The sequence below is a fragment of the Danio rerio genome, chromosome 25 (genome assembly GCF_052040795.2).
Source record: "Danio rerio strain M-AB ecotype USA chromosome 25, GRCz13ab, whole genome shotgun sequence".
NCBI classification, from domain to species: Eukaryota; Metazoa; Chordata; class Actinopteri; order Cypriniformes; family Danionidae; genus Danio; species Danio rerio.
Window position 1 is genome coordinate 40459428 of NC_141045.1, and position 17769 is coordinate 40477196.

The window sequence follows — 17769 nt, forward strand, 5'->3', positions numbered from 1 at the left end:
GATGAGCATTGTGAGATTTATTGTTGCTGGTGAATAGGAGAATTTTTTGTGAACAGGAAGGTTTGATTAAAGAGCAGGTGTCTGCGTTATTGTGAGTCAGACAAACTTATCACGAGTATGGCTGAATTTGATTTGGAACATTTTATTAACGCACCGACTATTGAACAATTAGATAAATGCAGAAAGGATGATTTAATTCGCGTCGCGGAGCACTTTAAAATTAAGGTTTCTAAACAGCAGTTAAAACGAGAAATTAAGAGCGTTGTGGTGCACAATTTGGGTGAACTGGGTGTGTTGCAGTTGGCTGCTGAGAGTCAGCAAAGTTTACATGGCGATGACGTCTGCACTCTTCATTCTGGTGGTGAGGAGGCGAGCGAAGCTGCTGCGGAGGAGGCTTCTGAATCCAAAGCAGGTTTGCCACCTTTCGAACCTTTTTCTCCGACTTTGGTTGAGTCTGGAGGTGACGCGCGTTTTAAATTGCGTTTGGCAAAAGTCCAAATGGAAGAGCGCGATAGAGTGGCACAGCGTCACGCTGAGATGGAGTTGCGCCTTGAAATTCGTCGCCTTGAGATCGAGGCTGACAAAGAAGTCAAGCTGCGTGAACTTGAGATAAAAGCTGCTAAAGACACACCAGTTTCACCGGGGTAAGTACCACCCGTGCAAGCTACCACTTCTACGACTGGATCAGGATTCTCGAGTAGTACATTTGACGTGAGTAAACATATTCCTCTTGTTCCTCAATTTAGAGAGTCGGAGGTCGACTCATATTTCAATGTTTTTGAACGAGTTGCGTCTGCGTTGCACTGGTCTAAAGAAATCTGGCCTCTGTTGTTACAATGCAAATTATCAGGAAAAGCTCAAGAAGTGTGTGCTGCTCTGTCCTTAGAGGACAGTTTAAATTATGACGTTGTTAAAGCTGCAGTTTTGAGAGCTTATGAGCTCGTACCTGAAGCATATCGTCAGCGTTTCCGAAATCATAAAAAAACCGCAAGAGAAAAATGTGTGCTATTTGATAAATGGTGCACATCTAAAGTGTCGAATTTCCAAACGTTGCGTGAATTAATCTTGTTGGAAGAATTTAAAAGTTGTGTGCCCGATCGTGTTGTCGTTTATTTAAACGAACAGAAAGTAACTTCATTATCTGAAGCTTCAGTTCTCGCTGATGAATTTGCACTGACTCACAAGAATGTGTTGACATGATGACATGAATAAATATCACAAAATAAATATAATAATTGTAGGAGCCATTTGGCAACTTTGCTCATTGTTCCACTAGGTGGTGCTCTTTAACAGGCTTTATAAGTGGGAACGAACATTCAGGTAACAGGTGTTGCTAGACGGAAGGGAGCACATACAGTTTTGACCACACACTTTCAAACGCACACACTTTCAAACGCACACAATTTCACACACACACCCACAAACACAAACAAACGCTCACGCGCATTCACACAGAGAGCCACACACATTCATTCATGCTTTAGCATGACGGTTTGTTTTGTTTGTAAGTCACGATATGTGGCAGTGTTTGACTTCTACGAACGGAAACTTACCTGGAAGGAAATTTGTGAACTATTGGAGTTTGCAACTGCAATAAACGTAAACATCTTCGGAAACAAGTAAGACTGTTCATTTCATTTACACTACATCAGCCAGAGGACAGTGTGCGTCAGCTGGGTGCCTGTCTAACAACATCTCAGGGACTTCAAGCAATAGGCTTAGCCTCTACAATCAAGTCAAAACTGTCGCTTCGCATCGCGGACCCGCCGGGAGTTGCGCCGGACCAGAAGATTCATGCCGGTTGTGTCTGGATGGAGGCCACAAAGTTATCGGCATACTGGGTCTGCTGTGGCGTGTTTGCTCTGCGCTTTGGAGGACATCGGACGACGCTATTCATCAGCACTGCACGACGTGAGTTCTACGCAGATGGTCTTCATATTCGCTGGACAACAGCGCCCAACGCAAGGTATGTGTAGCGCTACAATGCAATGAATGGCCATTCAGTTTGTGTTCAATTTGCGGGGCAAAATCCAATGCATTGGTGACACAAGGGGCGGGTAATTAACGTCGATTTTCTCCGTGAACTCTGCTACTGTTTTGCGAACTTATCGTGAACGCGTGAAATAGGTCATGGAGACGAATAAAACGATCGACAGGCCTGCCGAGCCGTCCGTAGAAATAAACACTATCAAACATGATAATGATGCGCAAACATCAAAAGAAAAACGCGTTGTTAAACTGACTGCTAAAGCGCTCGCTGATAAACTGGGACGTTTGCAAAATGAAAGGAAAACTAAGCTGAATAAGGCAGCCAGTTTAAGAAATGTGTTGAATGGTTTGATTGAAAAGGGAAATGTTGTACAAGCTCAATGTGTATTTGATGATTTTATTAAGGTCTGTGATGAATCAAAAGGTGTTCATGAGTGTTTGATGGGTATGTTACCTGATACTGAACAAGAAAAACATGATGTGTGGTTTAAAGCCAAAATGATTGCCAATAATGAGCTCATTTCTAAGGTGCAATTGTGGTTATCAAATTCTGGTCAAAATGTGAGTGTTGGTCCTACTGGTAGCCAAATTGGTGATGGTATTAATCCAGAGGATAGTGTTTCAAATGTAACTAGTAAACGCTCAGGGAAAAGTGCAGGTAGTAAATCAAGCACTACTTCTTCTGTGCGAATTAAAGCACAAGCGGAAAAGGCTGCATTGCTTGCTCGTATAGCAGCTTTAAAGGAAAAGCATGCATTGGAAGAGCAAGAGCAGCAGATAAAGAGAAAATTAGAGCAACAGGAGTTGGATACTATGTTGGCTGAAACTGCTGCCAGACTGTCCGTGCTCGAAGCTTCTGATAATTTCTGCAGTGAAAATGCATCTGATGCTATGAATTCTTACTTGACGAGAGAAACACAAAGTTTAGCACCTCTACACAAACTGGACCCGATGGCAAGTGAATTTAAATGTGCGCCTCCAAGTAAACCACAACAAACACAGGAGTGGACATCATCATCAACAACCCCCCCACTTTTAGCCGGAGCGTACATCAAGCTAGTCAACAGCCCACCACTAGACCAAAGGAGTGGTCTGGTTTAAATAAACAAACAACTGAAATCAACCGAAATTTACATCAGCAACCAACCCAACTTAATGTGCCAAATACAAATCAAAGGTATACAGGAGAATCTAGTTCAGGGGTGCACTGGAGGAATAATACAACATCACTTGTTCAACAACAGCATTTGATATCCTTGCCAGCAAGAAATATCCCTTTGTTCGATGGAGATCCCCTCCAATATGTCTCCTTCATGAGAGCTTTTGAACAAGGAGTGGAAGAAAAGGCTAGTAAGAGCGACTGTTTGTACTATCTGGAACAGTTCACTAGGGGGCAACCAAGAGAGCTTGTTCGCGGCTGTTTGTATATGACGCCTGAGCTAGGTTATGATAAGGCAAAGCAGCTGGTACAGGAACACTTTGGCTGTAAGTACAAGATTGCTGTGGCGTACATTGAAAAGGCTTTATCTTGGGCTCCAATAAAGAATGAAGATGTTAATGCTCTACAGGCTTACTCTCTCTTTCTGCGAGGCTGCTGCAATGTTATGGAGGAACTTCAGTATATGCATGAGCTGGATATGCCAAGTAACATAAGGGCAATTGTCTTAAAGCTGCCATTTAAACTTCGAGATCAATGGAGGACTGCTGCACATGACCTACAGGAGACAACAGGAAACAGAGCCTTGGTCAATGACCTGGTGAGAGTTATAGAAAGACATGTTCAAATTCTGTCTGATCCATTGTATGGCAATATTAGCGACTCACCATCTGCAACAACTGGTCAAAGAGCTGTCAATAGGCCACGAGTATCTCCAGAACAACTAAAGGAAAAAGCTTTGCTACTACCGTTACACCTGTGAAAGTTGAGTGTACCACAGGATCAAGGACCATCTCACCTAGACATAACTCTGCATCTGCTATATTCTGTGCATACTGTTCTCAGAGTCATCTATTAGAACATTGTCAACAGTTCAAATGCAAAAAACACAGAGACAAGATTAATTTTCTGAAGGAGAAACACCTCTGCTTTGGTTGTTTGAGTACTTCACACATGAGTCGTGACTGTGAGAAACACCTAACTTGTAAAATATGCAGCCAAAGCCATCCTACTGTACTTCATATTAACAAGAGCGACACAGCTAGCATGCATAAAGCGCATGTTGCTAAGGTCACAGTAAGTACTTCTACTCAAGTTGACAAAGATATTACATCACATTCATTCGCTTCAACTGCTGAGACTTCAACTGCTGAGACTTGTGGATATAACCAATCTGAATGGTTGCTGAGGTATTTATAGATTGCTGTGATGTTACTGGGAGATCTGGGTGGTTGCCAAGGTGTTTCTGTGATGGTCTGGGTGGTTGCCAGGGTGCTTTAGGTTGCTGAGGTGATCTGGGTGGTTGCCAGTGTGTTTCTCAGGTGATTGCCAGGGTGTTTTAGGTTACCAGGGTGTTTTAGGGTGATCTGGGTGGTTGCTGAGGTGTTTATAGTTTGCCGGGGGGTTCCTGTGGGGGTCTTTCTGGGTTGTATTTCTACAATGACATCTGCTATACAGTGATGTAGTCTGCAGTCAGATGCATGTTGTGTAATATGGGTTTGGTCTCTGCGTGTAGATCGAGAGAGAGAGAGAGAGAGAGAGAGAGAGAGAGAGGAGATGCCGAGTTTCTTTAGATGGTTTAATCAGCAACCCTGAAGCCTCCATTCACTACACTAGATCCCCTCTTCATTTACTCTCCCTCCAGTTCTTCCAGACATGTCTGAGTCTTCTGCTGAACACTGAAGAAGATATTCTGAAGCAAGTAACCATCCACAGTATTTGTTGTTCCTATTTGTGACGATTACAAGATTCCAACATTCTTCAAAATATCTTCTTTTGCTTTTGTATCAGGTTTGGAAGACGTAAAGAGAGTAAATGATGACAGAATGTTCAGCTTCAGGTGGACTGTGCCTTTAAGCATGTCGAATGTTGTTTTATTTTGTCACGACATTACGATAACACTTATTTATGAACATCCAGAAAACAGTCTGACAGGTGGAAAGAACTGATCGTGTGTGTGTGTGTGTGTGTGTGTGTGTGTGTGTGGACAGGTGTTTTGGGGAATGGGAATGTGTGTTCAGAAGCCGGCCGGTGGTGAGTTTGTCAGAGACTCAGAGAAAGAGAAGATTAGCTGACATCTGTGGCCGTATTTATAGAAGCAGATCCTCCAGGGCGACTTACACAGGACTTACTGAGACCTGCAGATCTGCTGCACCTGCGTCTTACCTTACCGTGCTGCTGGTAAACAAACGCAGAACAGCAGAGTTCAGGATATCATTACACGCCCAAGTACATGACACGGTGTAACGTCTGCAGATACAAGCAGAACAGCAGCGTCGAGAAGCTGTACCACAGTAACCGTCTTCATTTCCACAGCTACAACACTGCCCATCACAGAGACTCACAGAGTGCAGATCCAGTCCTGCAACATGACAACACTGACATGAGTCAAGGAGCCCAGCACATATAGTTTACACAGCGGATGCCCTTACAGGCGCAACCCAGAACAGGGAAACACCCATACACACACTCATACACTACAGCCAGTGTAGTTTATCAATTCCCTTATAGCGTATGTATTTAGACTGTGGGGGAACCGGAGCACCTGGAGGAAACCCATGCCGACACAGGAGGAACATGCAAACTCCACACAGAAACACCAACTGACCCAGCCGAGAATTGAACCAGAGATCTTCTTGCTGTGAGGTCACAGTGCTGACCACTGAGATGCTCTTAAACTGTGACAGTTCACACTTATTGGAAAGTAAATATGGATTTAAGTCTACAGGCTACACATGTAGGATGAGCGCAGTGTGCCCGAGCCCAGCCAAACCACACTGTTCTGATCACCTATAGTGTTGAGTCGACTCTATCCCACAACACAGAGGGCAGACCCCAATAACGTGGACTCAGCTGACAGTCAAATGCCATCAGATTCTTCTCAAACAGACCCTTGGTCTTATAGAAGAGAGCAGTTTGACTTAAAAAGCAGCAGAAGAACTGGCAGCCCAGCTGAACTACAGCTGAAGTTCACACTAATGTTGTAAATGAAGTGTCCTGTTGATGAATTTGCCGCACAAAACAGAAGCAGAAACATGTGCACACACTTCACCTGTCTCAGTACAGTCAGCTGTTTCTGCCCCAGCGCAGCTTTATTCTGATTTATTCTCCCAGCTCATCAGACAGAAGAGGAAACTCTGGAGCAGAGCTGAGCCATTAAGCCTAAAATCAAAATCTCCAATAATTGAACATTTTAACTTGATTATGATTAATGAACGATTATTTTTAATCAAATGGATTATTTTTAACACATGGAAGAAATGAAGGGTCCGTCAGAATTGCACAACAGAACTACATGGAACATCCACAATAACAAACAAACAAACAAACAAACAAACAAAACAGGAAAGTGCTGCGGGTGGGGTGATGACATTTGCTTTAAGATCAATTAATATCACTGAAAATAGTACATCAGTAATATGGGAATATTTTGGTTTCAGTGTCACAGTAAAAAATCAGTTAATCTGTATAAAGTGTTGCCACAGCACAATGCAATACGACAACAAAACAACCAGCGCCACAGGCGGTACACGAGGAGTATCTCGCTAAAAGAAACTTAAAGTATTGGCAGTGACACTCAATCTAGTAGCAAACAACGGCACAGTACAACTTGACAGTAGATTCAGCCGTGTTTGTTTGCCGAGTGCTCTGTATTTTCATAACTATTACGGTTTTGTTTGTATAATAAGCTACACTATCGCCCTCATTTCAGTTGAACTTGTTTACAGGCAGGTTAGGTCATTTTATTTGTGTTTACTGTTTGCTCTAGGGAAAAATAGTGTTTCATTTCTCAATATTTAAAAAACTAAAAGAATATATATATTTAAAAAATGAAATAAATGCTGAAGTTTTTATCTTCTCAGTTCCTCTTTTTAACACTCACTGCAGTTTAGCAGGAAGAAGCTACGATACAGATTTCTGAGCAGAAGCTCATTCACTCTTTCATTTTCTTTCCGGCTAAGTCCCTTTATTAATCCGTGGTCGCCACAGCGGAATGAACTGCCAACTTATCCAGTACATGTATTACGCAGCGGATGCCCTTCCAGGTGCAATCCATCACTGGGAAACACATTTGGTTGTTTCCATTCAGCTCTGTAAACTTGTCAACAATATCGTGAGACAGAGTTGAGAAATGAACACACACTCAGTGTTTACTCGCCCTTCACCTGTTTCACACCTGTATGAGTTTCTTTCTCCTGTTGAACACTACTAGAAGATATTTTGAAGAATGTCACTGACTTCCATAGTGTTTGTTGTTCCTAATATGTCAAAGGACCCAGGTTCCCAGCATTCTTCAAAATATCTTCTTTGGTGTTCAACAGAAGAATTAAAATCATGAAGGATAGAACCCCCTGGAGGAACAGTCGATTATAGGTGAACTGTCCCTTTAAACAGCATCAAATCCTGCCTCATACTGTTTCCTTCAGCAGAGCAGTGTTCAGGATATCTCAGATCATTCAGACAGTCATGATCAAGAGCTCTTCACATCTTCATGACACGGGGACAGCTCCATCCTCAGTGCTGCAAAATGCCAAATGAGGCTGATAAAGAGCCCTTCAGCATCTGCTCTGCGTTATCTTTCGAGCCTCTTCTTCTGCTCTGCACTAGACTGATAGCCCGTGTTCTCATTAACACACACACACACACACACACACACACACACACACACACAAACACAAACACACGATGCTCCGTCATCAACATAAGAGCTGATCTGAGGACAGTACATCTGCTGAGCTGAGTATGACTGTGATTTACAGGCTTCAGGTAAACAAATAAAGACATGTACAGACGGATGATCATTCCCACAGGCGGGATGCGGTATGGAGCGAGATGAACGCGGAGGACAGGACTGTACGGCATTTGGAGACTGCGCTGTGTGACTGTATGATCATCTGATAATGCCACACTAATGATCTGAATCTGCTCAAATATGCCAGACTAGATGTGGGAAACTACTGCTGGCGCATTCAGGAGTAAACACATCTGACCAAACACCTTCACCTCCTGTATTTCCCTTATATTTACAGCCACGGCCGGACATGATGCAGCAACTTGACCAAGTCTCAGTTTCATGTCAGTCTGAATGATCGATAACTCGCTTTATTCCGCTGCTTATGCCTGATATGAGCGGGTGAGATATGAACAGCATATACAGAATAATCTGCAGATGACAGAAGACGGACAGCTGGAGTATGATGATGATGATGATGATGACAGCTCTGATCTAATGCTCCTCGATATAATGCTAATAACAGCTGATCGATGAAGCCAGCAGAGGACAGAGCTGCTCTGCAAGTTGTGTTCAGTTGCGCCATTCCGCATCAGACAAGCTGTTCTGGGATCAGCAACACCTCCAGCATTTCTGCGCAGTTAACCCGCTCGGATCTTACCTTTGGTGTGGCTCGTCGAGTCGCGATCCGTCCATCGATGTCGTTTAATGAGCATTTATTACATCCCCACTGCTGAAAGTCCATCCACACCGACACACCGCGACTGGCCGAGCCGCGCGCGCTCACGTTCACATCAAACGCACGTGCACGAGCGCGCCGTGTTTTTCTGATAAACGGGCTGAAATGCAGCCGGAAGCTGAGAACCGGCGCAGAAGCGGAGACTGCACACACTCAGAGAGAGAGAGAGAGAGAGAGAGAGAGAGAGAGAGAGAGAGAGAGAGAGAGAGAGAGAGAGAGAGAGAGAGAGAGAGAGAGAGAGAGAGAGAGAGAGAGAGAGAGAGAGAGAGAGAGAGAGAGAGAGAGAGAGAGAGAGAGAGAGAGAGAGAGAGAGGATTATTGGTGGTGCTGATACACTAATCCAGCCACTGACCCCACAACTAAACGACAACCAATTTACAACTCATCACTTGCAGTGGTTGTGAAGGTTAATTAATCATTACAGTCTCACAAACACACACACACACACACACACACACACACACACACACACACACACACACACACACACACACACACACACACACACAGTAAAATTATTTAATTTATGCAGTTAAAAGAATGAACAAGGCTAATTACAGGATTACATTTTCACATTTCTAAGTAATATTAATAAACATAAGTCCTTAAACACCTAGACTATAAAACTGATATAGAAACAGTATTGGCCGTGTCTCTGAGCTGGGTTTAACTAACAGCAGTAAATGCAGCTTTTGTCTGTTCACCTTTCCCTGTGACACTGCTGCTTTCATCTAATGGTGACTGTGAGCAGAAACTGAAGTGAACATTCTGCAATTATTATTATTAATTATTATAAACAATATATCTGTGCATTTCATTGTAATGTAAGCATTAATTTGCCCTCACAATATTTAATCAAATACCACAACCTCCCTAATAATGGAGCTATCAGTCCTTTGAGCCTCCCTAAAAGACTGGTAGCTCCTCCCAAAAGGATTGATGGCTCCTCCCTAAAGGACTGATAGCTCCTCCCTAACAAACTGATAGCTCCTCCCTAAAGGATTGATAGCTCCTCCCTAAATGACTAATAGCTCCTCCCTAAAGGACTGATAGCTCCTCCCCTAAAGGACTGATAGCTCCTCCCCTAAAGGACTGATAGCTCCAGCAAGCTCTTGTGGCTCTGACATATAGCAGCTATGATCCAGACTCAACACTGCAGATCCTGTCTGTTGTGGATGCACACATTGAGAAATCGAGGCTGACACCATGTATATCGTGCAGCTTTAGGTGAAGCTGAATAAATAAATAAATAATGGATAAATATTAGGAAAACTTGTATAAAATGGACTGATGTACGATTTCAGGGATAAAATGAAGTGAAATGAGGCGAGGGTCTTCAGACACGCTGGTGTTTTCTGGCTGTTTTTAGCAGGCGCCTGGAGTGTCCTTATAATCTGAGCTCAGGCTGAAACTGCAGCGCTGATCAGGGGTCAGTCCCACACGCTCCGCATCATTGATCAGGGAGCGTCCAGATGGTCACTTTGTGCGACCCTATAATCCGCTCCGTCGCTCTGCCAGTTCCAGGAATGTGTGTATGTGTGTTTTTCAGTCAATAACACGCGATCAATGCACAAAGTCCATTAAACGTGATAAAATTCACAACGACAGTATAAAAAATAACCTCCACATTTCATAAAAAGAATCGCTCCGTTCTGTTCTGTGTTTACCTCATGGTTAAAGTTGTTGCACGTCTGCTGGTTTCTGCCTCAATATGAGCGAGTTTGAGCCACTTGTACATCCAGGAAGTGTTCATGAAAGCAAAACAGCAGCGAAGAAACTCGACACAGAGGAACATTTACACCTCACTGCCCACTAGCGTTTCAGAAGTGTAATGCAGACCAACAGCACGCAGAAATGCACAGCTACGGGAAATGCATGCGCCAATGGTTACGCCGCTCACTTGACGCAGAAGTATAAACAAAGCTTCAATCACACACAACAAACAGCTGAAAACAATAATAAAACCCCAACATCAGCGTGAATATTATAATGTCACAAGTGTCTTTGCTATTTTAATCAATCTTAATCCAATTTTATTTTGCAATGAAATGACGTCCAAACAACGTCTTTCTGGAGCTGAAAAGAGGAAGAAAAGAAAAGCTGAAAGGGAAGGTGTGTTCTGCTGTGTGGCTTTAGCAGTGCACTATTAGGACTCGCTTTAATAAATGCAGTGATGCGCATAATCACAGAAATACTGTGTGATATGTGAAGAAAAACAGGCCACATTCAGCATGTTTCATTAAATAATCTAATATTTTTCCACCTCACTAATTCACCCTGCTGAAAACACACAGGTTTCCTTCTCATTGTCAACATCTTATCTTACCCGCTGTCCAGCATCTAATGCAGAGTTTTCTGTAAATCTCAGAGTGAAACAAGCACAAATGTCTCCTGCTATTCCAGTTAATTATGCATATATTTGAATGTTATTCATTAACAAAAATGCATTTGATTCATGTTTTATATGTCATAATCATATACTATTTATTTTTTTAATGAGTGTTTGTGGCTTGCAAACTTAGTTGTTTAAATCTGGGTAAATATGTTGACGTGTATTACAGGTTAAACGTGTTACAGTTAGTAAAAATGAGTACACTTGCATATTAAAATGTCTTTTTGTGCATTCTTCTTATTGTTTTTACACCAGTGGGCCCAATGTTTTTTTTATCTTGCCCAGCATGCTCTTGTGGTTGAAAAAAGGCAGCTCCTAGTGTAGAAAAGCGCATTACATCAGTCTGTTTTATTCTCCAATCAAATGAAAGCAGAAGCAGTTCTGTTGAGGTGACAGCAGAGTTTGTGTTGTCATGTAGACTACGGAGACCTTTAAAGATGGAGGAGAGACTAGTGGTCATTGTTTCCAATTATTTAGAGCTGTACGACTTCACAAATCTTCAATATTACAACATTATTAAATATTACAGTTATAGGAATATCAACGCTCGAGCATCACACTTCTTTACCAAATGGCTTTAACGCAGTGATGTGCAGCTCATGTTCTCAGATCAGAAAGCGTGTTCAGTGCCATCAGCCCCTAAAACATCTACTGTCCTGCTCCTCCAGAATCTGTAGCTGTTATTGTGCAGCTGAAGACTTTCAATGGTCTGCCCTCCTGCTTAAATGAAGCAGCGGAGCAAGGAGATTTTTCACAGTATTCCCAATTATATTATTCCTCTATAGCACAGGTGTCAAACTCAGTTTCTGGAGGGCCGCAGCTCTGCACAGTTTAGTTCCAACCCTAACTAACACACATGATCAAACTAATTGAGTCCTTCAGGCTTGTTTGAAATCTACAGGTAAGTGTGTTGGAGCCAATGACTGTAAAAAATATGGACGACGCGACAGCCCTTTTTCCCATTGAACGCCTTGAGGGCAAAACGCCTGCTTGACGGGCACAAACTGTCGCAAAAGACTGCTGAAAATGGAGCCAGACATGCGCAGAAGGACTGTCTGATGGAGCCAGAGGAGGAGCCGTGAAAATGAGAAGAGTCGAGCTTCCAATCAAACGCTTTATGTAAAATCAACTACGCCCCCCGAACTTCTCAGCATGCGTTTGCTGTCATATCAACACAAATGGATGTAATAACGTTAACAAATATGAGGGTTTTATATATTCAATCGCGCCAGCTCCAGGCCGCAGCGCATAACTTACTCGCGGCGTCGCGGGCTGATTCCGGCTCGCATGCGGCAGCGCCTGCTCGCTCGGCCGCCGCATCTGGCTCGATTGACTCGGGCTGGAATTGGGTAGTGAGTCCAGGCATCCGGAGTAGGTCTAGCAGAGGTAACATTAGTCAGTCTGAGCTCTAAGAGATAAGTCTCCGGCAGGCGAGAATCTAGCCGGAACTGTGTTTTGCTATCTGGGTGGCTAGGCGTGTATCAGCAAACTAATAAAGCCCGAAAAAAGCCCTGAACTTAGCGAATAAACAGTGTTCCACCAGGATCATGTATGTCAGAAACTATAGTTTACTGCTGAACTCATTTTGTCATGGTAAAATAACACAGAAATCGAATAATAACATTTCAGTCTACTTCAGTCTCCTGCCGAAGCTCAGACACCGCGCTTTGAGAAACTGTCAATCACAGCTGTCAATCACGATGACACGCCCAGCATTAAATTACTGCTAAAAACAAACTGTTTACAAAAATGAAGATCTGCACCTATTTCAGCAAAATAACCAGTGCCTTAATCGGGACATTTTATTGCAAGTGTAATTTTTTTTTTATTTGGGCTCAAGTCTCCTTCATTAACACGGCATGATTTTAGCTGGCGGAGCGCACAAACTTATTTTGACTCGAGCAAACAGTCCGTGTGGCGCCACGTTTGATTTGAGTTGAAAATGAAACACTTTGAAGAGGTTTTGTCTGAAACAGTACAACTGTACACACCGCTTTATGATCCGTTCATGCATGATCATAGGGAGAACCAGATGACCAATAACTCCTGACAAGAAATCGCAACACACTCAAAAAAATGAATAATGGCTTTAGTTGATCCAAAGAATGTAACTATGTTTAAATTAAACAATTCGCTTATGTTTGTGTATTAAAAATAAAAGTGTTGTGTTGGAAAAAATTAGAAAAAGTAAGTTTTCACATTTAAACAGCTTGCTTAATTAACATGAATGAAAGGGAGTTGTGTTGCTTCTGTAGTACTGCATTTTGGTCAATAGGTGGAGTAATATCTGCACATGCGCAGTTTCAAAACAACACAGGAAGTAAGAAGATTCAAACCACAACGATCACTCTCAGTTCGGCGCCATATTATGGGAATCAAAAGATGAAGATTACAGTACAAATTGAGAACGTGCACAAAGCTTTCCCCAATGTGGACACACAGGTGAGATTTTTTTTTACTTTTTATGTATTTATACTAGGGATGTAACGGTATTGTAAATACCGTCATACCGCAATATTATTTTTTTTCGATATAACCGAAGTCGCATGACTCGGTAAAACTATAGGTCTTCTGAGAAAATTTTCTCAGGCGAATAAAGCGAACGGGAGGTAGCAAAAACTACAATTGCCATCAGCCCATGCTTGACCATCATCCCTTGCGGTCTGTTGTCGCTACAGATCCAGTAATGCGGAAATGGAGTGTGCTGCTCTAAAGCAGGTCGCACACCAGAAGCGGCGCTCGGCGGCGCGCAGCGCCACGCAGCGCCATGTATTTTAGAATTCTAAACATAGGTTTCTATCAGGATACGGCGACGGCTCAGGACGCAGTTCATTTTTCAGCCGCGCCACAGAGCGCCATCTGATTAGTTTCATGTTAAATATCATTCGAATGTGCGCGTCTGGTGTGTGATACTTATAAACTGTCATGTACATCTGAAAACGGAAGCCGGGCTGCAGACGTTCGCCTCTCTGATTGGGGCTTTTCCTGAATATTAAGTAGCCTAAACACGCACAGTTCAGTCCTGCATTATCTCCGTGTAAGTTCAGACTTCGCAAGTTTGATCAAGGCTGCAGTCTCTTCTTCTCAGTTTGATATGGAAAAGCAGACTATACCGAGGACACGGGTAAATCTTCAAAGGGAACAGTGTACTTTATAACTTCATTCACATCACCCTGGCTTCGTTGTTTCACTTTCTCAACAATAAAATGTAAACATGATTTAAGGAACTGCCTATTTTCATTTTAATATTAGCAACTTAGACAGCAGACATGTTGAGGCGTCGTGCTGCATAATATGAGCGTCATCTTCACTGTGGATATTTATAACAAAACGGAGCCGATAAAAACACTGCCTCCTTTCAATTTCAGTGAAAATACGAAACACAGCCTCTCTTTTGCTGAATATCAGTTTTAAGAATCGATAATGGCCATTTTAAAAGTATAACATACAATAAGTTTATACATTATAGGAAATAAAGGCAAGCGATCAGTCAATATACAGAATGTACGTGGTTACATTAATCATTAACTTATCTTTGCGCTCAGCCAAAACACGTTACCTGAGAACAAGTAATAGATTCCAATGCCCAAAGTCAGGGAATATGTCGTTAGATAAAGACAACAAGATAAATGAAATATCCCGTTTAATAAATATAGTGAGATTAGATCCAGCGGGAGATGGTTGATGAGAAGTCCGACTAGCAGAGCTCTCATCTGGGTAGATGGGCTGAGTGTGATTAAATGTTGAATGTGATGAGTTTTCAACACCACTAAATTGAAACTTTATTTTTTTACATGGTTTAATAATTTTTTGTTATTAAAATTGAAGTTCCTGTTTCAAAACTTACATATAGATGGCTAATTTGTATGTCATTGACACTTTTGGCACTTTTTTGGAGTATTTTCATAAGTTTTGTTTTTTCCTGTAAATGATTCAATAAATACCGTACCGTGACATTCATACCGAGGTATTACCGTACCGTGAAATTCTGATACCGTTACATCCCTAATTTATACTGAGTCTGTGACAACATTTTAATCATAAATGTACTCTCTTGTAATACTATGTTGTGTTTGTGTATAGTATTGCTATGAAATTGCCATGTTCCCTGTGTCTTTTCCACATTATAGACAGATAAATGTATAGATTGTTTTGCATTCCTGTGAAATTTTATACTTGGTATATATTAACTCCCCCAAAATAAAGTTGCAAACGTTGGTAGTAAGTAATAGTCATGTTAGAATAGTCTAAGCTTTTCACTCATCATAGCACACGTGCTGCTGATAATGTGACAATAAAAGTGATTTGATTTTTTATTTGATTTGATGGTCTTTATTTTAAATGAGTGTCAAGCAGTTTGTCGAGTTTGAATGCTAGTTTTGATAACTTACCTAATATTAATTAAAATGTGGTGTTAGCACAGTGTTATTTATTATTTAATTGTATTATTCAAGCCTGTTAACTTAAAAAAAAACCCAGCAAAAATGCATTTGTGACACTTAAAAAGGATGGCATCTAGTATGATGACATATTTAATGTAAGCTTATTTGTTTGGTCATCTAACACGTTTTAATTTGCTATTTATATTATTATATTTTATTATTTTACATTTTTGCTCACTCACATCTATTTTCTCCCTCACAGGTTTACAGCTCAACCTCTAAAGTCCCATATCTGGCTGAGGAGACTGTGGATCATCCAGGTACTATGCCTTTAGATGCCTATACACACATTAAAATGATGTACAGTAAAAATTACTAGTAATTTTAACTACTAATTATTTAGTAAATTACTAATTGTCATTTCATGTCATTTAGAACATCACCAGTGGAAAAAAGGTGTGAATGCATCCTCAAAGCCCCTAAGTGAGGGAGTACATGGTAAGTTATTTTATTTTATTTTTTTAAACATTTTGTATTTTCCTCTTAAACCAATTCCTCCTTTCACCTTTGATCTGTTGGTAATAGTTTTATTTTTTTACCTGACTTTTTTAGGATGCTGGGCATGATGAAGCGCAAACCTTGATGTGCAACACCACCTTATGAATCTACAGTAGTTACATTAACATTTAGCAGACTCTTTTGTCTAAAGTGACTTACAATTGAGGACACATTCAGCAAATCAACAAGAAGAGGCAATACATCCAAGATGTGCTAATTATAAAAAAAAATTAAGAATTAAGAATGCTTCTACATGTGGTTTGTCAAGCCCACACACCTGTTTGAAGCAGACTTCATGCACAATGTTTTGTTTTATAGATATAGGGAGTGGTTGTAAGAAAGTGTCTGGTGCAAATGTGCATAAATGATGCAAGTGTCAGAGAGATGAATGTGTGTAGCTATTGCATGTTCTGTGATGGTTGGTCTAATTTATGGTGTAGTGCTGATCGTGTTACTTTGCTTTAAAATGTTAATCTTTCTTTGAACAACTGAAGTGTTATCTACTTTTTCAGTGTAAAGAAGGTACAGTATAGTTTACAAAAGAAGACTTGATTTTTCTAAGTATATTTTTGATAAATCATTTGAAGGCAGAATATTATTTTTGGATGTTTTTGTAATATATGAAAAGTATTATTTTAAAAAGTGTATTTTATGATGTTTTTGTAAGCATATTTTTGTTAATCATTTATTGTTTTCAATTTGCTTCATACTTGTATTACTATTATTTTAATAGTATTAATATTTTAACTTATTGTAAAACTTATTGTATAAGTGAAGATACAGGTAAAGACAGTATTTGGATTTTGATAATCATTTTATTGCTGGAAAATGTGTAAAACTGTAAAAATTCTATTGAATAAACTCAATGAAACGGAAACTGTTTTTTTATTTGGTTAAACATAACAATATCAATTTTAGAATAATTGAACTTAAATAACTACATTGATTAAAGCTAAATTATAAATGTTACGTTGATTGAACTAAACAACATTACATTACCTTTATGTAACTAACTTAAGTTCACTAAAATTAATATTCTTTCTTAAAGGTAACTTAACTCGGTTACGTGGAACCAGTGGACAAAAAAAAGTTAATTAACGCCAACATATCATTTTTTTGAGTGCAGCCGTGGAAAAGGAGGAGAGTTTTTGTTAAAATGTTTAAAGAAACTTGAGGGATGAGATTATTAAAACAAAAAACACAGGCCATGGCAACAGTGGAGACCCGGATACACAATCACAGAATCTGTGTTTCCACCAGGTTTTACTCTGATGTGTTTAGCACAGTTTGAATGTAAAACAATTTAACAGTTACAAAACTAAAATGAAGAGACTGAATTATTCCTTTAATAACTGGAAGGGAGAATTTGAAGCTGTCGGTTTACAGGATACTGATGCCCTGTTTCTCTGGGCTTTATTGGTGATTGATGTCAGGGATGTTGGACCATTATTGTCTTTTTAGCATAAGCAGAGGACACAAACTAGCCAGACAGTAATGTGAATTATGGAGTGGGCTAAATCCATAAAACGTCTCTATTATTTAGTAAGTGTACATTTTACCTTGCCATAATAAATATTTATATTAGTAGAGCTGCCCATGTTCTGCTGTCACTGATATTTAGCTTTAATATGTAGCTAATACAGGTAACTTTAACTGTCTGAAATGTGACCAAAAGCAAGTGATGCATCAAAGTTTGATTTAGAAATCTTGAATGGTAATAAAAATCTTTATAATTATTAAAATAAAAGTAAAAATAATTAGTTTAAAAGTATTGAGTGATATTAACGATATGACTTAGTTCCGGAAACTTCCTACTTTTCT

General features: G+C 40.5%; 1 protein-coding gene and 2 long non-coding RNA genes across 7 annotated transcripts in view; 2 read left to right on the plus strand and 1 right to left on the minus strand.

Moving 5' to 3' along the window:
- LOC110440168 (RNA-binding protein EWS) overlaps nucleotides 1-8771 on the minus strand; it is a gene marked incomplete at its 5' end in the record, with an annotated part of 66237 nt that extends 57466 nt beyond the window's left edge. For 2 of the 4 annotated variants that reach the window (NM_001442519.1, NM_001442521.1), the window contains 2 exon segments: nucleotides 8539-8544; nucleotides 8547-8771. In NM_001442519.1, coding sequence (NP_001429448.1) covers nucleotides 8539-8544; nucleotides 8547-8622 — 82 coding nt within the window. 4 annotated transcript variants of the gene reach the window in all.
- A 795-nt stretch (nucleotides 8772-9566) lies between these two features.
- LOC147837913 (uncharacterized) lies at nucleotides 9567-11902 on the plus strand. Its single transcript, XR_015526866.1, has 3 exons — nucleotides 9567-9646; nucleotides 9693-10348; nucleotides 10404-11902. It is a non-coding gene; the product is annotated as an uncharacterized LOC147837913 (long non-coding RNA).
- A 1419-nt stretch (nucleotides 11903-13321) lies between these two features.
- LOC137487346 (uncharacterized) lies at nucleotides 13322-16822 on the plus strand. 2 transcript variants are annotated; one of them, XR_015526862.1, is made up of 4 exons: nucleotides 13322-13450; nucleotides 15653-15710; nucleotides 15826-15888; nucleotides 16003-16822. It is a non-coding gene; the product is annotated as an uncharacterized LOC137487346 (long non-coding RNA). The 2 variants fall into 2 exon arrangements; XR_015526861.1 differs by lacking the exon at nucleotides 13322-13450 and having other exon boundaries at nucleotides 14519-15710.
- The last annotated feature ends 947 nt before the right edge of the window (nucleotides 16823-17769 follow it).